Source organism: Bos mutus, chromosome 6 (genome assembly GCF_027580195.1).
Source record: "Bos mutus isolate GX-2022 chromosome 6, NWIPB_WYAK_1.1, whole genome shotgun sequence".
NCBI classification, from domain to species: Eukaryota; Metazoa; Chordata; class Mammalia; order Artiodactyla; family Bovidae; genus Bos; species Bos mutus.
This window is the reverse complement of record NC_091622.1, coordinates 88786993-88811185: the sequence shown is the minus strand read 5'-3', so window position 1 is coordinate 88811185 and position 24193 is coordinate 88786993. Positions and strand designations below refer to the sequence as shown.

At 38.7% G+C, this 24193-nt stretch overlaps 1 protein-coding gene across 5 annotated transcripts in view; it reads right to left on the bottom strand.

Moving 5' to 3' along the window:
* MTHFD2L (methylenetetrahydrofolate dehydrogenase (NADP+ dependent) 2 like) overlaps positions 1-24193 on the bottom strand; it is a 146798-nt gene that overhangs the window by 97348 nt on the left and 25257 nt on the right. For all 5 annotated transcript variants that reach the window (XM_070372511.1, XM_070372510.1, XM_070372509.1 and 2 more), the window contains 2 exons: positions 8314-8466; positions 7083-7190 (listed from right to left, as the gene is read on the bottom strand). In XM_070372511.1, the coding sequence (XP_070228612.1) occupies positions 7083-7190; positions 8314-8466 (261 nt within the window). The remainder of the gene's footprint in view (positions 1-7082; positions 7191-8313; positions 8467-24193) is intronic.

Genomic DNA, 24193 nt, shown 5'->3' with positions numbered 1-24193 from the left:
TGTCCTTCACTATCTCACGGAGTTTCTCAAGCTCATATCCATTGAGTCAGTGATGCTATCTAACCACTTCATCCTCTGCTGCCTTCTTCTCCTTTTGCCTTCAACCTTTCCTAGCATTAGGGTCCTTTCCAAAGAATTGCATCTTTTCCAATGATGTGAAGGCATCAGGTGGCCAAAGTATTGGAGCTTTGGCTTCAGCATCAGTCCTTCCAATGAGTATTCAGGGTTGATTTCCTTTAGGATTGACTGGTTTGATCTCCTTGCAGTCCAAGGGACTCTAGAGAATCTTCTCCAGCATCACAATTCAAAAGCATCAATTCTTCGGTGCCAATAGGAGACACTAATAAACTGTTATTGATTCATTGACTAGTTGCATCATTACATGCCAATCTCAGGGCTAAATTTCAGAGATAGAAACAGCCCAAGAAGAAATATTTGTCATTAAGCAGCTCATGTTTACTATGCATGTGTAGAAAAGGGGAATAGGTAGACAATCAAGACGTAACAGAATTAGTATTGTGATGGCAGCATAGATAACATTTAAGAATTAGATTTGGTGCACATCATGAAAGATGGGTGGAAGGTGAGAGGAAAGCAGGTGAGGGATGAGAAGAAGCATTCCCTGCCTAGGGAACAGTGTATGTAATGGAAAGGCTGTTTGGAAGAGGTGGTGTGTTTGGGGAATAATATGTAGTTCTATGAAGCTTCAGCAGAAGGTACCAAAGGGGACTTGATGGGAGAAATGGCTGAAAATGCTGGTGGAGCAGAACACAACAACCTTACAAGTCATGCTTTGAACTATTGGGCTTATAGACATTAGAAAAGGGATGTTTTGTGCTGCTAATTAAACAAATGCCTGGTGCTCTGAGGTCAGGATGAAACAGAGAAAATGAAAGGGAAAGAAAAGGATTTGAACTTCATTTCATTTTTTTATACAGTGTTTAGTGTTAGTAGTCATGTATGGATGTGAGAGTTGGACTATGAAGAAAGCTGAGCACTGAAGAATTGATGCTTTTGAACTGTGGTGTTGGAGAAGACTCTTGAGAGTCCCTTGGACTGCAAGGAGATTCAACCAGTCCATTCTGAAGATCAGTCCTGGGTGTTCTTTGGAAGGAATGATGCTAAAGCTGAAACTCCAGTACTTTGGCCACCTCATGTGAAGAGTTGACTCATTGGAAAAGACTCTGATGCTGGGAGGGATTGGGGACAGGAGGAGAAGGGGATGACAGAGGATGAGATGGCTGGATGGCATCACTGACTCAATGGACGTGAGTTTGAGTGAACTCCGGGAGTTGGTGATGGACAGGGAGGCCTGGCGTGCTACAATTCATAGGGTCACAAAGAGTCGGACATGACTGAGCGACTGAACTGAACTGAACTGAATGTTAGTTTCAACAGTGTAACTAACAGTTCCAGCTGCCCAACGTGAGGATATGTGGTATTTTTCCAAGTACAGTGCTTTCCAGATACTAGCTGGCTGAATTTCAGATACTCTGAAAATGAAACAGTACTCCTACTATTCAACACAGAAAATGAGACTGCAAAAAGCATTTGTTCTTTGCTATTGCTTTCCACTAAACAAACTCAAAGCTATAATTCAGTGACGCCAACTCAACATGGAGGAATCACAAGACATAATATCCCCAATATCTTACCGTGAGTACTTCTACCTTAGGAACAGTGGGATGGGAGGAATAAAGACTATATGACTGGTGTCTGCCTGCCCCAGTTTGGCAATGGTTCATTCCACAGAGGCAGGAAAAGTCCACCTCACTCCTCTGGCAACAAGACCAAGAATCTCAGTCTCGTGACTGAGACTTTGTGATTGCTTTGCCTGACTCCTATCCCAGGCATTCCTTTTTGGCTCCTCTCTTTGAAACTGGAGGACACCTGGGCCAACCTAGCACTGGGCTGAGCTTAATCACACATAGCTCTCATATCACATTGCACTGCCTGGAACATCCACTCCTGTATTACCACCTGAAGGCCCCGATAATGCTTCCAAAGTGGCAAAAATGTTCATTTTTCACAACTGGAGCCAATTTTCACAAAGGCAAGGCATTCCACTGACAAAATATCTTGAGGTTTTTCCATTTATATAGGATGTTCCTTGAATTTAAAAAAAAATGTACCTGATTTATAGAATTTGCAGCAGATGGGCAGCTTGAGTGCAAAAGCTGAATATCAACGAGGAACCTGAGCTTTAAGAAAACATGGTGTCCTGAAGATGCAATCTCTCATCTTCTGGAGACAGGGGTGTGTGTGCTCAGTTGCTTCAGTAGTGTTCGACTCTTTGACAGCCCATGGACTGTAGCCCTCCGGGCTCCTCTGTCCATGGGATTCTCCAGGCAAGAATACTAGAGTGGTAGCCATTCTCTTCTCCAGGGCATCTTCCCAATCCAGGGATCGAACCCAGGTTTCTTACATCTCCTGCACTGGCACAGGTTCTTTACTACTAGTGCTAGCCAAGTCTTTTTCAACACTCTACCACTCCCCACCCTAGTGTTTCAATGAGAATATGTACTGAATGCATATTGCACAAACAAGATCAAGAATATCCCTAGGTCCATAGGACTCTAAGTAAAATCTTCCATAATGCTCTTTTAAAAAATCCCAGCACTAATGCCACTGCAATAGTACCACAACCTCACCATATGTCTTCTAGTGCGATTATCTTTGGCTTTAAAACACAAATGAGTCATTAGGGCTTTGAATCTTTTCTGGCAAAGAAATACAATGTGAGCTGATGCTCAGCATTGTGAGTGTCATCAGAACAAGGTCTATCGATAGGAATTTGCCCAGTTAATCCTCCTTCATTATCTCCACTAGCTAACAATGCACATGCAGTCACTCCACATAATCACTGCTCTAACAGACATGGACATTTGAAATATTATCTTTCCCACAGATTCCAGGTTTTCAGTGAGCAGCTCTCAACAATTCATTATACTAATCATATATGTCACCATATTCCTATTAAATGTGCATGAGATTAAACACCACCCATGTTATGAATTGACCAATATCAGTTACAATATATTACCTTTTTCCACCCATGTTGTAAATTGACCAATATCAGTTACAATATATTACCTCTTTCCACCCATGTTGTAAATTGACCAATATCAGTTACAATATATTACCTTTTAGATACTATAATTATAAAGGGCACCTAAAGTGAAAGTGAAAAGTGAAAGTGAAGTCGCTCAGTCATGTCCGACTCTTCATGACCCCATGGACTGTATCCTACCAGGCTCCTCCGTCCACGGAATTTTCCAGGCAAGAGTACTGGAGTGGGTTGCTAGGTCCTTCTCCAGGGGAATCTTCCTAACTCAGGGATTGAACCCGGGTCTCCCGCACTGCAGGCAGATGCTCTACCCTCTGAGCTACCAGAGAAGCCCAAAGGGCACCTAGGTGCCACTATAATAAATGCAAATTTAACCACCTGGCATGTAAGTAACCAGTACTATATCTAATTCTGCTTTTATTCAATTTTTAACATGCATTCAAGTGAACATATCTTGCAAAACAAAGTACAGAATATTTATAAAGTCAATGTGTTTTACAACATAGGAAAATCTACTTTTAAATTGCATAAAGAGGAGGGAAATTGACTTTCTTAGACTTAGGTATTTTATAGACAAATGATTCAAAATTGAAATTTATCAAGAAATTAGCACACAATATGTTAATAATATAAAGTACAATTTGTAATATTATAAATCATACTTCTAATAGTTTATAAACTTTATAAATTTTACATTTATGCAAATTATTACAACAAAGACTAGATATCATCCAAATAAAGGCAAACAGAAAAACCACCACAAAAAAAAAATAAAATTTCAAATGAAGGTTAAAAATTCATCATTAACCTTGGATTATGTTACTCTAAACTTTTTCATCTGCATGGCCATAGGTTATTGCCTTAAGCATAATAATAGAAATAATAGTAATAGCCATGGGTCACATGTACCAAGGGCTTACTTAACTTACTGTCTCAGGCACTGTGAGTAGCGCTTCACATTCAAATCTAATTTAGTTTTTACGATAACCCAGCAAAAAAGATACAAATGAGGGAAGTGGAGGCTTACACAGATTAAATGACTTGTCCAAGGATACAGGGCTTGGTGGGAGAGGGGTCTGACTTCAAAACTATCCTCCTAACCAGACAGTCAGCACCCAGCCCCCAGCTCTGTACACTGTTTCCTTGAATGACCTTGGGTAAGTTACTGAAGTTTCTAAAGTTCATTTCTTTTAGCTACAAAATGTGAATATGAATATATTCCAGATTATTGAGAACAAAATAAGATAGATCATGAGAAAGTGCTGTGCAAATAATGAAGTTGCATAATGTTGCTTGATATGTTACTGATGAAATAAGATAACAATGTGTTGAAAATGAAGAAAAACCTGCCGAGTGACTCTTGGTCAAAATCTTCCAACAAAAATGGTATACTTAGGTAAATCTTCCTGGTTATTTTACCTTGCTTAACAGAAACTATTAAATAAAGGCAAATATGACTCAATATCATTATTACATCCTAAGAGATACATGCTGCTGCTGCTAAGTCGCTTCAGTTATGTCCAACTCTGTGCGACCCCATGGACTGCAGCCTACCAGGCTCCTCCGTCCATGGGATTTTCCAGGCAAGAGTACTGGAGTGGGGTGCCATTGCCTTCTCCGTAAGAGATACATAGATGAGCACTAACAGACTATGTTAGAAGTGAATAATTAAGCTAGAGATACATCTACACTACATCTCTTTGTAGGCTACCATCTCAAAGTTCATACTACCAGATTTGGTCTTTTGAACAGCTCTTCAAAACTCAGACTTTTAAAATAATTAATTAATGAACTTTTGGCTGTGCTGGGTCTTCCTCGCTGCATAGGCTTTCTCTAGTTGTGGTAAGCAGCGGCTACTCTTTGTTGTGGTGCACAGGCTTCTCATTGCAGTGGTTTTTCTTTTTGCACAGCACAGGCTCTAGGCACGCAGGCGCAGTAATTGTGGGGCACAGGTTTAACTGCTCTGGGGTACATGGAATCTTCCTAGACCAGGGATTGAACCCATGTCCCCTGCATTGGCAGGCAAATTCTTAACCAGTGGACCACTGGGGAAGTCCAAAACTAAGGCTTTTTAAAGTTACTATGAGTCACTATCAGGCCCAAGATAACTTTTATCCTCATACACATTTTGATCTGGTAATATTTAAGTCCTTAATCCCAGGAAGGAAAAACAATATTTAATTCTCATAATTCATCACTTTGCATAAGTGATATGTTATCATTGGGTTTGTTTTTCCACTGGGCTTCATGGTTTAAAAAAATATTTCACATGCATTATGTCAACCAAGGTCATAAAATTAGTATAGTTGACCCTTGAACAATGTGGAGGTTTGGAACACCCACCCTCTGTGCAGTTGAGAATCCACCTATAATTTTATAGTCAGCCACTGTATTCACGGTTCCATATTCACTGATTCAACTAACCACAGAGTGTATAGTACTGTAGTATGTAAATGCTTAGTGAAAAAAATATAAATGGACTGTGCAGTTCCAACCTGTGTTGTTCAAGAGTCAACTGTATTTGAAAATGTTAGAACAGAAAACTGAAATTCACCAAGGTAATAATGGTAAAAAAAAAATCTTATATCCATGCATTGGTGGTGTGTTTTAGTGAGATGGTATACATGGGTATACAGATATCTATCAACATGTGATATTTATGCATCTAGTATGTATCTAGTCTTTCCACCTTTCTTTTTTTAATATTTTAATTTTTTAATTGGAGGATACTTGCTTTACAATGTTGTGTTGGTTGCTACTGTACAACAATGTGAACCAGTCATAAACATACATATATTTCCTCCTTCTTGAGCCTCTCTAGCACCCATCCCCATCTCACCCCTCTAGGTCGTCACAAGGGGCGCCCTAGAGGGTGACCTGTGGAGCTCCCTGTGCTACACAGCAGCTGCCCACTGATTATCTATTTTACACGTTATGTATATATTGCAATGCTGCTCTCAGTTTGTCCTACTCTTTCCTTCCCCTGCTGTGTCCACAAGCATCCTCTACATCTGCATCTATGTTCCTGCCCTGCCAACAGGTTCATTAGAACTATTTTTCTAGATTCCATATATATGTGTTAATGTATGATATGTGTTTTTTCTCTTTATGACTTCATTCTGCATAACGGCCCTAGGTTTATCCACCTCACTAGAACTGACTAAATGCATTCTTTTTTATGGCTAGTAATATTCCATAGTATATACATACCACAACTTCTTTATCCATTTATCTGTGGATAGATACCTAGGTTGCTTCCATGTCCTAGCTATTGTAAACAGTGTTGCAATGAACATTGGGGTACATGTGTCTTTTTTAATTGTGGTTTTCTCAGGCTATATGCTCAGGAGTGGGATTGCTGGGTCACATGGTAGTTTTATTCCTCATTTTTTAAGGAACCTCCATATGATTCTCCATAATCTCTATATGTTTAAGGATATGAAAGAAGTACATATAGCCAAAAGAAAAAAATAGGAACAAAGAGACCACATATTTCTAGCAATTCTTTTATACATTATCAAGGCATTCATGTCATTAGATGGAGTAGGAAGTGGCAACCCACTCTAGTATTCATGCCTGGAAAATTCCATGGACAGAGGAGCCCAGCTGGCTACAGTCCATGGGGTCGCAAAGGATCAGGTATGACTGATCAACTGAGCACGTGTGCACACATGTCATTAGATGAAGAATAAGGGAAACCTTTATTGCATTCAGTTCAGTTCAGTTCAGTTCCTCAGTTATGTCCGACTCCTCGCGACCCCATGAATTGCAGCACGCCAGGCCTCCCTGTCCATCATCAACTCCCGGAGTTCACTCAAACTCACATCCATCAAGTCGATGATGCCATCCAGCCATCTCATCCTCTGTCGTCCCCTTCTCTTCCTGCCCTCAATCCCTCCCAGCTAAACCCACAAATATGCTAAATCACATTTCCAAATACATTTTTATTTGAAGAGCTTAGGAAGTGAGAAGATTGTATTAATAAGAGTGCATAGAATCTCCAAGTGGCACCTACCTCCTGGCCGTTCGTGTTCTCCATCTGTGTGTAAGAGCATGGCAATGGGCATCCCTACATTCTTGGATCTTCCAGCCACAACAACATTTTTTCCAAATGTTTCAATTCCTTAAAACACAGAGTTTGATTTAAATGAAGAATAAACAAGAAGAAGTAATCATCTGAACAGCCAACTGAAATATTCTTTAAAAACCTCTAATTAAATTTGAATTATTTTGTGAATTGTCTATAATGTTCCAAAATTCATTATTTAAAAATATTTCTTTTTATACTTTTTGGTTTTGTCAGTTTTCCTCTCATTATATCCTCATTAAAAAAAAACCCACAAACATTTTCAAGTTGTCATTAAATTATTTTAAACATTAAAATTCACATGAAGAGGTAGAAGTGTGAAGACTTAAAATATATTAACTATTAATTATAAAACAGGCAAGGTACAACAATGTCAAGGTTAACTGGCAACCAAACTTTGACCAAATCTAGGACAAAATGAAGTTGAGAAAAGTATTTTTCATAAAATTTACGCGGTTTACTTCATAGGAGAGAAGCACTAAATGTACGGATTTAGAAAGATCTGAAAGGTAAAGCTTACAGATTTCATACACTTAACCTCTTTGGGGCATAGTTTTTTCATAAGTAAAATGAAAAAATTAGAATTAAAGTTTTATAACTATTAAAATTCTATGAATATAATTCTAGGATCTGCTTTCCCTTGAAAGTTCTCTTTCTCAGTAGAAAAGAACAGACTGGGATGAGGAGATGCGGCCAGAAATGTAAGTGACAGTGATACAGGCAGGGGAACCGTCACCTGCCTGCTTGAGGGTCTTTGAGAGCATTATTTTATTTAGAGCACAGCTCAAGGGCAAGTGTCTACAATGAAAACCTAGGTCATTAGAGATGGCTCCAAATGTTCAGCACATTTTGTTTTTAAAGGTACGGAAAAACATAACACATTTTGAAAAATGCATATCAAAATACCTTAAGTTTATAGTTTTAAAGTAGGGAGATAAATCTATTATTTGGAAAATGCACTCCCTGAAAGCTGAAACAGCGGTTACTTGTAACCTGATACCAGTTCTTCTTTTATCTTATTTCAGATTATTCTTCAATTTCTATACCTTTATCTATTCCTGTAGACTGAAGTTTAATGGCTTATTTTCTTTCACCCTTTCCATCAAGGCAATGCACAAATGCTCATGTGGCACTTAGCACCTATGTCCCATAGACCAACCTGTTCTTCTGATAATTTCCCAAACAGCACTAGCAGTGGCAGGTATGAGGGAATGTTGATCAAGACACAGTCTTCCAATGTTAATAATATGAAATCCATCTACATCTTTTTCAGGGGCTATTCCATTGCATACTGTCCGCTCATCCATATGGTCTGGAAGTAAATAAAATTGATTTAATTTTTCCATTGTTATTTATTTGGAAGCCTGAAAAATTTTATGCGAGGGCCTTCAGCCAGATCACTTGTGGTTCAGCTTCAGTTAAGATATACAATGATTACTCTATTCCTTCTCTTGCCATGAAAATATTAAGTCAATGTGCTCTTGACCAATAGCTGTAATTAACTTCTGTAAGAGTATATGCAGGTACAGAACCAGAAGTGACTAGCCTGGTAAAAAGGAAAAATCTGTAAAATAAAACAATACCAATGAGATCTGAGAATGGTTAGATGATAAAGCTTTGCCGCATAAGTTGGCACATTTAAATCTATGTTTTTCCTATACAAAATATTTCCATGAATAAGCTTCTATTGAATATTGCTAGCATTATAGGTTAAAAGGCCCATTAGTGTCAAAAATAGCCGTAACATCATTAATGCCTAGCTTCCTCCCAAATGACATAAAAGAAAAGCAAATAAAACACACACACACACACACACACACACACACACCATTTCCCTGAAGCATTTTTACACTGAAATACAAAATATTATTATGGTTTTCTTTATGAAGGGAAAAGAACATTACTTGAGTTATGAATTAACCAAATGAGATTTGAGATGCCAATCATCTCATTTTGAAAAGTAGGCTCTTAATACTATTCTGTACAGTGTAACTTAGGTTACCCTAAACCCAACAATTAACCCACATGCCTAAAATACTGAAATAAAGGTGTATATTCTATATAAAAGTTGATTTATGCATTATACAATGAATGCCACTTATACATAATTTTTTAAACATTATCAATGCCTAAGTTCTAATTGTTTTCAGAGAGCCATGCTTTGGTGTCTTTTATCTTTTGTATCCTAAAAGGGACACTATTGCCATCTTACATTCAATGGAGCTTATTTAGATTGGAGCTACTTCAAATAGCTCCAATTTGCCATTATTAGACTGCCAAAGTCCTTATATATGTAAAAGGCACAATTCAGTTCAGTTCAGTTCAGTCGCTCAGTCTTGTCCAACTCTTTGCGACCTCATGAATTGCAGCACGCCAGGCCTCCCTGTCCATCACCAATTCCCAGAGTTCACTCAGACTCACGTCCATCAAGTCAGTGATGCCATCCAGCCATCTCATCCTCTGTCGTCCCCTTCTCCTCCTGCCCCCAATCCCTCCCAGCATCAGGGTCTTTTCCAATGAGTCAACTCTTCACATGAGATGGCCAAAGCACTGGAGTTTCAGCTTTAGCATCATTCCTTTCAAAGAAATCCCAGGGCTGATCTCCTTCAGAATGGACTGGTTGAATCTCCTTGCAGTCCAAGGGACTCTCAAGAGTCTTCTCCAACACCACAGTATCAATTCTTCGGCACTCAGCTTTCTTCACAGTCCAACTCTCACATCCATACATGACCACTGGAAAACCACAGCCTTGACTAGATGGACCTTTGTTGGCAAAGTAATATCTCTGTTTTTCAATATGCTATCTAGGTTGGTCATAACTTTCCTTCCAAGGAGTAAGCGTCTTTTAATTTCATGGGTGCAGTCACCATCTGCAGTGATTTTGGAGCCCCCAAAAATAAAGTCTGACACTGTTTCCACTGTTTCCCCATCTATTTCCCATGAAGTGATGGGACCGGATGCCATGATCTTCGTTTTCTGAATGTTGAACTTTAAGCCCACTTTTTCACTCTCCTCTTTCACTTTCATCAAGAGGCTTTTGAGTTCTTCACTTTCTGCCATAAGGGTGGTGTCATCTGCATATCTGAGGTTATTAATATTTCTCCTGGCAATCTTGATTCCAGCTTGCGCTTCCTCCAGCCCAGCGTTTCTCATGAGGTACTTTGCATATAAGTTAAATAAGCAGGGTGACAAAATTCAGCCTTGATGTACTCCTTTCCCAATTTGGAACCAGTCTGTTGTTCCATGTCCAGTTCTAACTGTTGCTTCTTGACCTGCATACAAATTTCTCAAGAGGCAGGTCAGGTGGTCTGGTATGCCCATCTCTTTCAGAATTTTCCACAGTTTATTGTAATCCACACAGTCAAAGGCTTTGGCATAGTTAATAAGGCCGAAGTAGATGTTTTTCTGGAATTCTCTTGCTTTTTCGATGATCCAGTGGATGTTGGCCATTTGATCTCTGGTTCCACTGCCTTTTCTAAATCCAGCTTGAACATCTGGACCTTCAAGGTTCAGGTACTGTTGAAGCCTGGCTTGGAGAATTTTGAGTATTACTTTGCTAGCCTGTGAGATGAGTGCAATTGTGTGGTAGTTTGAACATTCTTTGGCATTGCCTTTCTTTGGGATTAGAATGAAAGCTGCCCTTCTCCAGTCCTGTGGCCACTGCTGAGTTTTCCAAATTTGCTGGCATACTGAGTGCAGCACTTTCACAGCATCATCTTTTAGGACTTGAAATAGCTCAACTGAAATTCCATCACCTCCACTAGCTTTGTTCGTAGTGATGCTTTCTAAGGCTCACTTGAGTTCGCATTCCAGGATGTCTGGCTCTAGGTGAGTGATCACACCATGTGATTATCTGGGTAATTAAGATCTCTTTTGTATAGTTCTGTGTATTCTTGCCACCTCTTCTTAACATCTTCTGCTTCTGTTAGGTCCATATCATTTCTGTCCTTTATCGTGCCCATCTTTGCATGAAATAGTCCCTTGGTATCTCTAATTTTCTTGAAGAGATCTCTAGTCTTTCCCATTCTGTTGTTTTCCTCTATTTCTTTGCACTGATCACTGAGAAAGGCTTTCTTATCTCTCCTTGCTGTTCTTTAGAACTCTGCATTCAAACAGGTATGTCTTTCCTTTTCTCCTTTGCCTTTTGCTTCTCTTCTTTTCACAGCTATTTGTAAGGCCTCCTCAGACAACCATTTTGCCTTTTTGCATTTATTTTTCTTGGGGATGGTCTTGATCCCTGTCTCTTGTACAATGTCTCTGTACAGTGTACAGATTCAGGCACTCTGTCTATCAGATCTGATCCCCTGAATTTATTTCTCACTTCCACTGTATAATCATAAGGGATTTGATTTAGGGTCATATCTGAATGGTATTAAATTGATTTACTCATAGCTTTCTCAATTGATGGCAATTCCATCCTTCTGTGTTATACAGATATCATGCTTACTTGCTAGAAAAATCTGAAGTCATTCTGAACAATTTCTTTCACACCGAATATCTAATCAACAAAAACTTTATTGGTTCTTCCTTCACATCACATATAGCACTTCACTGGTCTCACCATGTCTACTCTGGTTCAGTTCAGTTCAGTTCAGTTACTCAGTCGTGTCCAACTCTTTGTGACCCCATGAATTGTAGCACGCCAAGCCTCCCTGTCCATCACCAACTCCCAGAGTTCACTCAGACTCACGTCCATCGAGTCAGTGATGCCATCCAGCCATCTCATCCTCTGTCGTCCCCTTCTCCTCCTGCCCCCAGTTCCTCCCAGCATCAGAGTCTTTTCCAATGAGTCAACTCTTCACACGAGTTGGCCAAAGCACTGGAGTTTCAGCTTCAGCATAAGTCCTTCCAATGAACACCCAGGACTGATCTCCTTTAGGATGGACTGGTTGGATCTCCTTGTAGTCCAAGGGACTCTCAAGAGTCTTCTCCAATACCACAGTTCAAAAGCATCAATTCTTCGGCACTCAGCTTTCTTCACAGTCCAACTCTCATATCCATACATGACCATATGGAAAAACCACAGCCTTGACTAAACGGACCTTTGTTGGCAAAGTAGTATCTCTGCTTTTCAGTATGTTATCTAGGTTGGTCATCTAAGTTATCTAGGTTTCCTTCCAAGGAGTAAGCATCTTTTAATTTCATGGCTGCAATCACCATCTGCAGTGATTTTGGAGCCCCAAAAAATAATGTCTGACGCTGTTTCCACTCTGGTTCAAGAAGCCATTAGTTCTCCTGTGAATTCTTGTAACAGCTAATTCTCTAGCTAATTGTTTCTATATTTGCATCCATATAATCTGTTCTCAAAATAGCAGAGGTTTTATTTTTGAAATGCATGTTTGATCACACCACTCTTCTCCTCAAAACCCTACTCTTCTTGCTATTCCTCTAATATATCAGGCATCTCCTAGCTTGGTTATTGCTCCTCTGTCTGCCTGGAGGCTTTACCAAAAAAACTGTCAATTTGGCTAAATCCTTCTCTTTTTTCAAATCTTTGTTTAAATTCCACATTCTCAGTAATAGTATTCTGACCATGTTATTTCAACATTAGGTTCCATGTCTAATAATGTTGAAATTGTTTATATTGGACCAAATTTCTCAATGAAAACAACTATAAACATTGGAAAAATATATTAAAAAATAACTATCAAAGATGTATTGTACAGTACAAAAAATAAAGCCAATATTTTGTAATAACTGTAAATGAAGCATACAATTTTTAAACATTTTCAAAAAATACAACTCTCTGAAAGCACTGAAGAGTTACTTGAAACAGATTTGGAAGAGAATGGACATCTGAAGGAAATGTCACTGGAAGACTTTCCCATTTGAGAGGTTTTTCTAGACCGAATTTGGATAAAAATCTGTGTTCTTCCTTGCTTAAGGAATCAAAGGACAAAGTTTGGGGCTGCTACAGAAGTTGGAAATTGAAGGGATATATCTATCCAGGAAAAGAGAAAACCACAGAGGGGAGAGTCAAATTGTGTCTATGCTGCTGCTAAATCGCTTCAGTCATATCTGACTCTGTGCGACCCCATAGACGGCAGCCCACCAGGCTCCCCCGTCCCTGGGATTCTCCAGGCAAGAACACTGGAGTGGGTTGCCATTTCCTTCTCCAATGCATGAAAGTGAAAAGTGAAAGTGAAGTCTCTCAGTCGTGTCTGATTCCTAGCGACCCCATGGACTGCAGCCTACCAGGCCCCTCCGTCCATGGGATTTTCCAGGCAAGAGTACTGGAGTAGGTTGCCATTACCTTCTCCGAATTATGTCTATAATTTCTTCCCAAAACTCTGATTGACCCCTGGACAATACACATAACAGGCAAACCCCAAGAAGCCCATCCAAAGCTAAGAGAACTAAACGGAATGCATCTGTGGCTCAACAAGGGCAAAGCAAAGCCTGAAGTCTTAAATGTGACAGGCATTCACACACACAGAAACTTTTACAGCAAACATTATACTTTATAATGAAATATAGATTCTTTTCCCGAGATCAGAAAGTGGCAGAAGTGTCCATACCCACCATTTCTAATTCAGTATTTTATTGGAGATCGTAGCTGGTATAACAAGAGAAGGAAAATTTAAAAAAGAAGTCTAAAGATCAGAAAGGATGATGTAAAACTCTCTCACCACAGATGGTTGTTTATATAAAATATTGTAAAGAATATACATGACAACAAAAGAACAAATAAAGTGAATTTAGCAAGATCACAGAATATAAAGTCCATATCCAGAAAAATAAATTGCATTTCTGTATACAAGAAACAACTAAAATATGAAATTTTAAAAATTCTATTTACAATAACTCAGATCAGAAAATACTTAGGAATAAATTTTAAAATTTAGGGCATGATTTTTATAATGAAAACTATACAATGTTGCTGACAGATGACCTAAATAAATGGAAGGTGTACTGTATTCAGGAGTCCTGATGGCTCAGATGGTAAAGAATCTGCCTGCAATGCAGGAGACTCAGGTTCCATTCCTGGGAAGATCCCCTGGAGAAGGGAATGGCTACCCACTCATAGGTTGGAAGACTCAATAATATTAAGATGTCAGTTCTTCCAATTTGATCTATTGATTCAACATAATTGCAAACACAACCCAGTGAAGTTTTTTTGTAGAAGTTGACAAACTGATTCTAAAATTTATATGGCTATGCAAAGGACTTAGGACATCTAAAGAAATCTTAAAAATGAACAAAAAGGACTTAGGATACCTGACTTTAAGACTTGCTACAAAGCTACCATAATCAGCACAGAGTGGGGCTGGTATGAAAGTGAAAGTGTTAGTCACTCAGTCATGTCCAACTCTCTTTGACCCCATGAACTGTAGCCCACCAGGCTCCTCTGTCCATGGGCTTTTCCAGGCAAGAATACCCAAGTGGGTAGCTGGTGTAGGGATAGACAAATAGATCAATGGAACAGAATAGAGAGCCCAACTTTAGACGGACATTTACACAGTCATTTGAATATTTGCCAAAAAAAGTTGCCAAAAGCAATTTAATGAGAGAAGGAAAGCATTTTCAACAAATAACACTTGAATAATTTGACAGTCATATAGGGAAAAAATCAACAACAACAACAAAGAGACACAATCCTTACTTCATTCTGTGAGGGAGAAAATTTGCCATATCAAAATGTGTCTCTTTGACATGAGGATTACATTTTATCTCCCTCTTTAAATTCTTTAGCTGCCTAAAGAATTTAGATGAAGGAGTTTTTCCCAGAACAGAGGTACAGAGGTATCACCAGAAATATCTGCAAAGAATATGCGCTAGGAATGCTGGGGGAACTCTAGGCAGGGCCTAGAAATCATGTGTGTCCCACTGTCTCTGCATAGCCCAGCAAACATTTGCTTACTAAACATTTGCTTTTCTGTCTTCAGGTGAATTGCCTTCCTCTCTTCTGAAGTCCCAAACCTAACTGCCAAGAGAAACTGGGGGATGTAAGGAAACATGCATGTTTGGAGTATTTTATTTGTCTGCCACAAAAAAAAAAAAAAAAAACAGATCTAAACTAGGGGTTGGCAGAATTATAATAATGTCAGAAGACATGGGCTGGGAAAGGCTCTCTGAGCCAGTGGCATTTAAGCTAAGACCTGAAAGCTGGAAAAGAATTCAGCCCTGGTACATTTGATAACCAATGTAGTAAAGAGATCAGAGGCTCAATAAAGTCCAATTCAAATAATAAAATGTGCATTATCTTAACATGTCCTCTGTATAATAAATACTCCAAAATAAAAATATAACATCCCAAGTACTCCCCGAACACCCTGATCCTCTTTACCATGCTCTACCTTTCTTTTTTTCCATAGCATATCAACTTCTAAAAAATATACAGTAATTACTTATTATGTTTATTTTTTATTGTCTATCTCCCCTACTACTCCACAAAGGTAGAAATTTCTGTCCTTTTTTTTTCACTAATGTATTCCTAGCATGAATAACAGTGCCTGAAAATTTGTTAAATAAATAACTACAACTACCTTTGATTTATAAATGAAGATACCGAGACAAATGAGTGGTAAACTGGAAACAATTAGAGTAGACTACCACGAGGAAAAGGTGCCTGACTCTCCTGCAATCTCTGATATCCATATTTTACAAATACAATGAAAAAAAAAAAAGTAGCTTTCACTAAAATCTTGATTTGTCAATAGATGCATCTGCACTACTAGATATTCGGCATTTTTACACTCTCCAATATAAATTTAATGTGTAAAAGAGTCATGTTTCTTTGTTTTTCATTTATTTCTTCCTTTCAGGACTTGAAAAATAAGAAATCTCAGGTAAAGCTTTCTGCAGATATGTAAAAGTCCACACTCTGAACAAGTGTGGACAAGACCCCTGGAAATTCACTCATTTATTCACTCAACAAATATTTATAGATTTACAATATTGAAATGATGGGCTTCCCTGGTGGCTTCCTCTTCCTGCAATGTGGGAGATCTGGGTTCAATCCCTGGGTCAGGAAGATCCCCTGGAGAAGGAAATGGCAACCCGCTCCAGTATTCTTGCCTGGAGAATCCCATGGACAGAGGAGCCTGGTGGGCTACAGTCCACGGGGTCGCAAAGAGTCGGACACGACTGAGCGACTTCACTTTCATCATGTGCCTACCATTGTTCTAAAGTGAAAAGTGAAAGTGTTAGTCTTTCAGTCATGTCCTACTCTTTGCAACCCCATGGACTGTAGCCTGGCAGACTCTTCTGTCCATGGAATTCTCCAGGCAAGAATACTGGAGTGGGTTGCCATGTTCTTCTCCAGGGGATCTTCCCAGCCCAGGGATCAAACTGGGTCTCCTGCATTGTTGGCAGATTCCTTACCAACTGAACCACTAGGGAAGCTCAGCACTGTTATAAGGGTTTAGAATATATAAGTGAATCAAACAAACAAAACTCCTATCCTCTGGAGCTCACATTTTAGTCAATCATTTAGCTGTAGCCTCTTGATGAGCTGGGCTTCCCTAGTGGTGGCTCAGATGGTAAAGAATCTGCCTGCAATGCAGGAAATCTGGGTTTGATCCCTGGGTCAGGAAGATCCCCTGGAGAAGGAAATAGCAACCCACTCCAGTATTCTGGCCTGGTGATTCCATGGACAGAGAAGCCCGGTGGGGTTACAGTCCATGAGATCATAAAGGATCTGACATGACAGAGTGACTAACACACTTTCACACTCTTGATGAGTTAATTATTTTCCCGGAGTAAATACAGTTTTGGAAGCTGTGTTCACGGTTCTCAAACCAATACATAATATTATTTAAGTTACACCCTCTGGGTTCTACGTCAATGTTTCAAGACACAAAATAAGTATCAGGTGCTTACCTCTTGCCCAATATCATTTAAGAATTGTTGGATCATCAAGCAGTGACAAGACAAAAAGGCAATGGGAAATGACTCGAGTCTCACTGTATTACTCCACCCCTAAATCTGAGAAGACAGCAGAACTTGGAGGCGGAGTGGATGCCCAGAAAGGGGTGGATCTGGCTCTCCACCCTTTCTTAGCCTCTTTCTCCTATAGCCACAGAAACTAGGCAGACATTCCTAGGCAGGCTGATTTCACAGGCTCTTTAAAAAGTTAATGAAGTGGGAACCTACACATCACGCAAAGGTTTGACCTTTATAAGTTTCTTGAGTGATGTGAAGAGTAGATAGAGATCCAAAGATTGCATTATTCTTCAGAAGTGGTGTTGAAGACACCCTGGTTTTCTAAACCCTTGGATTTCTAGACACTATACACTTCTGTCAAATATACTATACTGAACTTGAAGCTATGTCTTTTCCACAGAGGAAAAGTCTGATAACTGAGCATATCTATTCTAATGAACTCCTTTAACACAAAAGGGAAAAGAAGAGATACTGTGTTTCAGGGACTTCCTTGCAAAGTTTTTAAGGACAGTGAGTCTCAAATTGTTTTCTAACCATCCCTTTTCCCTAGTGACTATCACAGAATCATATATAGGTTGGATTCTAGGTAAATATTTTTTTGAACTGGAAAAAGAACAAAGAGGGTCTGAGAGAAATCATTTAAACACTTCTCTTTAAAGAATTCTACAAAGAAATATCCAGACATTTCAAAGGGTCTTTTGATTTTGGTGAATTCCTTATCAAAGCTGAAAGCACTCAAAAATAGTTAAGGACGTTATGAAGGAGGAAAGAGAAAAATATGAAAAAAGAAGCAACGATTGTTGTTCTAAGAAATTCCAGACTGTGAAGATACTTTGAGAAGTAAATAATCTCAAGTTACATGATATAGTCTGTTTATGATAGCACCTACTCAAAAAGACATAATTATATAGATCTGAGGGACTAAAATAACTCGGGATGGTTTCTCTTTGGAAATAAATAGGAAGAAACACATATGGCTACAGGGACCAACCAATCCCACTGATATATAAAGCACATCAAAGTGATTTACTCAGCTTTCTCTATAAACCATTAAACAACACACACACACACACACACAACACACACACACACACAGTTTGCTTAATGCTGCCATCATGTGGTTATCATAAGCCAGAGCAGGAGAATTTTCCATTTTGTTCCCCTGTGCTGTGCTGTGCTGTGCTTAGTTGTTGAGTTGTATTTGACTCTGCAACCCCATGGACTGCAGTCCGTTAGGCTCCTCTGTCCGTGGGGATTCTCCAGGCAAGAATACTGAAGTGGGTTGCCATGCCTTCCTCCAGGGAATCTTTCCAAGCCAGGGATCAAACCTAGGTCTCCCTCATTGCAGGCAGATTCTTTACCAGCTGAGCTACCAGGGAAGCCCTTTGTTCCCCTACCTTCCCCTCATACAAATTCTCTGAAAAAAGTCTTACCTATAAGAAAAAATTTTTAAGTAGATGAGTGATTTGCAGTGATGACTTTGTTTCTTGGGCTTCCCTTGTGACTCAGCTGGTAAAGAATCCATCTGCAATTCAGGAGACCTGGGTTTGATCCCTGGGTTGGGAAGATCCCCTGGTGAAGGGAAAGGTTACCCACTCTGGTATTCTGGCCTAGAGAATTCCATAGACTGGATAGTCCATGGGGTCGCAAAGAGTCGGACATGAACGAATGATTTTCACTTGTTTCTATGTTAAGACTAAATCATGTCAGAAAGGATTTGAACAAACTATTGTTTAAAATCTGGCCCTTTTTCTTTGCATAAACCTTAAACACATAAATTTTTGAATAACTTGTGACACAATATCAATATTGGTCCAAGCATAATCCAGTTTTAAATAATTAACTAGTTATTTTCATAGTAAGCTAGGCATATGCAAATTTGCCACCCCAAACAAAAGTTATGGACTTGACAAAATCTATATTTAATCATATATTTCATCCATTAACCACCCCATTTCCTGCTCCAACCTTAGGTAAACTTCATCCCACATCCTGATCTTATCATTCCCTTGACTTCCTTTCCATAAGAGTTCTATTGTATCCATTTGTATTCCTAATAGATTTGTTTTTTAAAATAATTTTATTTAAAAATATTTGAATATAGTAGACTGCATATATTTAAAGTACATAATTTGATAGGCTTTCACATATGTATATACTTGTAAAACCATTACCACAATCAAGATGATGAACATATGTATACCACTCTGGAAAGTTTCTACAGGCCCCTTTTCCTCATCTTGTTCTCTCTCCCCTTCTCACCCCCTAACCTCCAACTACTTTGTAAACACTTGCTATGGGCTGAATTGTGTCCCCTCAAAATTCGTGTGTTGAATCCCTGACCCTTAATGTAAACGATATGTAATTAGGTTTATATGAAGTCATCAGAGTGGGGCCCTCATGATGGGATTAACGCCCTTACAAGAAGAGACATCAGTTTCTGGTTCAAGATGGTAGAGTAGGACGTGTGCTCATCTCCTCCTGCAAGAGCACCAAAATCCTAACTAGCTGTTGAACAACCATCAACAGGAGCACACTGGAACCCACCAAAAAAAGATGCCCTGCATCCAATGACAAAGAAGCCACAGTAAGACGGTAGGAGGGGCACAGTCACGATAAAAAATATTCCCACGTCCGCTGGTGGGGGGATGACCCACAAACTGAAGAAGAATAATACCAAAGAAGTCCTCCCACTGCTGCGAAGGTTATGAATCCCACATCAGGCTTCCCAGCCTGGGGATCCAACAAAGGGACTGGGAATCCCCAGGGATCTGAATCTGATCTTCCTGACCCAGGGATCAAATCTGTGTCTCTTGTGGTTTCTGCATTGGCAGGCAGATATTAACATAACCACTCAGCTTTCTTTTGATCTACCTTAGTATAGCGTATCTTTTCCATCTTTTTTCCTTTTAACCTCTCTAGGCTTTTATATGTAAACTATATTCCTTGTAGGTACCATATAGTTGGATCTTGTTTTTTATTCAATTTGACAGCCTCTGACATCTAACTGGATTATTTACAACATTACATTTATGTGATTAAATCTATCAACTAGCTATGTGTTTTCACTGTTCCCCCATTTTCTTTCTTCCTTTAGAATAACTTGAACATTTTAATGATTGGATAGTATCTCTTTGACTAGCTTTACTAGCTCTAACTCTTTGTTTTGTTTTGTTTCAGCAGTTGCTTATGGCTTTATAGTATATAACTTATTTAAGTCTATTTTCAAGTGACATTTTATCACTTTACATATAGCATAAGAATCTAACAATAATGTTTTATCATTTCTTCCTTTCTGACTTTTGTACTATTGCTGTTATGTGTGTTACAAACCACATATTACATTGTTTTTATTTTGGGATAAATGCCAATTATATTCTAAAATGATTTGAAAAACAATTTAAGAAAAATATCATAAATACTTATTCATGTGGCTACCAATTCCAGTGTTCTTCATTCCTTTGATAATATACATATTGTATCATTTCTTTCTGCCTGAAGGACTTCCTTTAACAAGTTTTACAGTGTGGGTATGCACGTGATTGTTTTCACCTCTATCTGGACTCTACTTTCTCTACATTTCTAAAAATGCTTTTTTTGCCTTTAGTTTTTAAAGATGTTTTCACTATAGAGCTCATGATTGATAGTTATTTCTTTCTTTCAGTACTTTAAAGATTAAGATGTTCCATTGTCTTCTTGCTTACATTATTTCTGAGAAGTCTGCTATTTCCTTCTTTTTGTTCCTCTGTATGTAATGTGACTCCCCATCCCCTTGACACTTTCAACGTTATTTTTAATCACACTGGATTTGAAGAATTTCATTTTGGTGTTTTTGGTATAGTTGTCTTCCTATTTCATGGGCTGAGAGTTTGTTGAGCTTCATAGATCTGTGTATATATAGTTTTTTTTTTTATCATATTTGTGTTCTGTGTGTGTGTGTGTGCTTTAATCTGAAACTCCAATCCATTATGAAAGAATACTTATTTCTTATTCATGTAAGCCTCTGCCAAGAGTCCCACCTTCTGAGACTTCCCTGGTGGTTCAGTGGTTAAGACTTCCAATGCAGGAGGTGCAAGTTCAACCCCTGTTTGGGGAGCTAAGATCCCACATGTATTGTGAGCAAAAAACCAAAACATAAAACAGAAGCAACATTGTAACAAATTCAATACAGACTTTAAAAAAATGGCCCACATTAAAAAAAAAGAATCCTACTTCCTTTCTTCTCATAATTGGCAATCATCTTTAACACCTAGATTTCATGATAACTGCAACAAAAATGGCTGTGGCTGTGGGAGGCCACATAGCTTCTAAATATCTCAGTCCAGAAGTGACTCAAAAAAGTCACTTATCCTCACAGTCCAGTAACCAAAACTCACATGGCCCCAATCTAATTGCTAGGAGAAGCTGGGAAATGTAAGGAAATGTGTGGCTGTTTGGCACACTTCAAAAGCAGATCTAACACAGGAATTGATAGAAATACAGTAATTTCAGAAGGTGTAGGCTGAGAAAGGCTCTCTGAATCAGTGGAATTTAAGCTAAGACTTAAAAGTCAGAAAGAAGTCAGCCCTGGTATGTTTGAAAGATAACCAATGTAGTAAAGAAGTCAGAGGCTAAAGCCCTATTCAAGAAATAAAATGTACATTATCCTAGCATGTCCTTCGTATAAGAAATACTATCACTATAGGAAGCTTTCAAGGATATGGGGCATAAGAGCCTCACCAAATACTGATCGGTGACAGAAATTAATAAATACACTACTCAGATGTAGAAGAATATGCAGAAGGATGAAACTTCAATGACATACATACACTAAAAACAGTAGCTGTGAAGGTACAGGGTTCATTTATTTAAGCAATAACAGTCACTAAGAGTCCACCATGAGGCAAGGTGGAATAATATTGTTGACTGCAATTTCCCCTACTTTGGTGGAACTGATAACTAATAATCTAGTAGAAGAAACATATTACTAAAAAGCAATGAAATATTCTATGTGGAATTGTTTTTCCCCATAAAGAAAAGGAGAGAAAGCTACAACAAAGGTGATTTCTAATTTACAAACTATTTAGAAATAAGCAGGAAAAAGCTCTACAAAAATGGAGAAGTCCAGAGTGATAAACATTTCTCACTCTGGTCGAGAACATTAAAAATAGAGCAGTAAGTATTCTGCATACATAAATTCCATAATCTCTCAAGAAAAACAACTATAGTAAGACCATTTCTCTTTTTCTCCCCCCTCCAAATGAAGAATCAAGGTTTAGACAAATATATATATCTACATTCACTAATTAGGTCAACATCCACATTTATACGCCTACTAATTACTAGAAAAATTTATCTTTGTTAAATCTACACTGTGAATTCTAACTCTTCTTACTCACCCTCTCCATTTTCAATCCTTTAATCCTGTATTTCATTCTAATTTCTCTATTCAATCCTTTTACATAAATTGGAAGATGTTGATCCTCAAAGGCATCAAACTAGATAACTGAAGGGAAATATTTGAAAAACTACTTTAGAAAAAGATAGATAAGACAAAAAAATTTTCCCACTCTACTTATAATTTTCTAACCAGAAATAGATGAGAAGTAGATTTCCTAGAAAGTAAGAAAATACAAAAAAGGTGAGTAAGCATCTCCCTTGATGCTTGACTTAACCCAGTTGTAAGACTGTGATTATGACTGAAAGAATGCTATAACTGGATATCTAGTATTTCTCTGCTACTCATATGCTGTAGCATATGAGTGAAACCTATGTAGCATATAAAACCTTAACAAGTTTCGTTTCCTTAACTATAAACCATGGATCAAAAAAATGTACTTACTGGTAAAGGTTCTTGTGAGCGTTAAATGATTTACGTATATAAAGCACTTAACAACAACGCCTGGCAATAATAAATGGAAAAAATTTGCCATTACTAATACTAGTAATAGTTGTCATGGAACAATAGTTGTAAAATAACACATTAAAATTTAATTGAGTGACTGCTGTTTCCCGGGCTTCCCAGGTGGCTCAGTGGTAAAGAATCTGCCTGCCAACGCAGGATATGCAAAAGATGCAAGTTTGATCCCTGGGTCAGGAAGATCTCCTGGAGTAGGAAATGGCAAGAACTCCAGTATGCTCACCTGGAAAATTCCATGGGCAGAGGAGCCTGGCAGGCTATAGTCCATTGGGCCACAAAGAGTCAGGCACAACTGACTCAGGACAAACACCCACTGTTTTCTAAACTTATATCTGAATTGCTGTTGTTGTTCAGTTACTCAGTTGGGTTTGACTCTGTGACCCCACAGACTGCAGCATGCCAGGCTTTCTTGTCCTTTACTATCTCTTGAAGTTTGCTCAAATTCATGTACATTGAGTCAGTGATGCCATTCAACTGTCTCATCCTCTGTCACCTCCTTCTTATGCCTTCAACCTTTCCCAGCATCAGGGTCTTTTCCAATGAGTTAGCTCTTCGCATCAGCCGGCCAAAGTATTGGAGCTTCAGTCCTTCCAATGAATACTCAGGGTTGATTTCCTTGAGGATTGATTGGTTTTATCTCCTTGCTGTCCAAGAGACACTCAAGAGTCTTTTCCAGCACCACAGTTTGAAAGCATCAATTCTTCGGCACTCAGCCTTCTTTATGCCCAACTCTCACATCCCTACATGACCACTGGAAAAAGCTTTGACTATACAGACTTTTGTTGGCAAAGTGATATCCCTGCTTTTAACACATTGTCTAGGTTTGTCACAGCTTTTCTTCCCAGGAGCAAGCATCTTTTATTTCATGACTGCAGTCACCGTCCACGGTGATTTTGGAGCCCAAGAAAATAAAGTCTGTCACTGTTCCCACCTTTCCCCCTTCTGTTTGCCATAAAGCAATGGGACTGGATGCCATGATCTTAGTTTTTGAATGTTGAATTTTAAGCCAGCTTTTTCACTCTCCTCTTCCACCCTAATCAAGAGGCTCTTTAGTTGCTCTTCACTCTCTTCCATTAGCGTGGTATTATTTGCTTATCTGAGGCTGTTGATATATCTCCTGGAAATCTTGATTCCAGCTTGTGATTCATTCAGCCAAGCAGTTTGCATGATGTACTCCGCATATAAATTAAATAACTAGAGTGAAAATATACAGCCTTGTCATACTCCTTTCCCAATTTTGAACCAATCAGTTGTT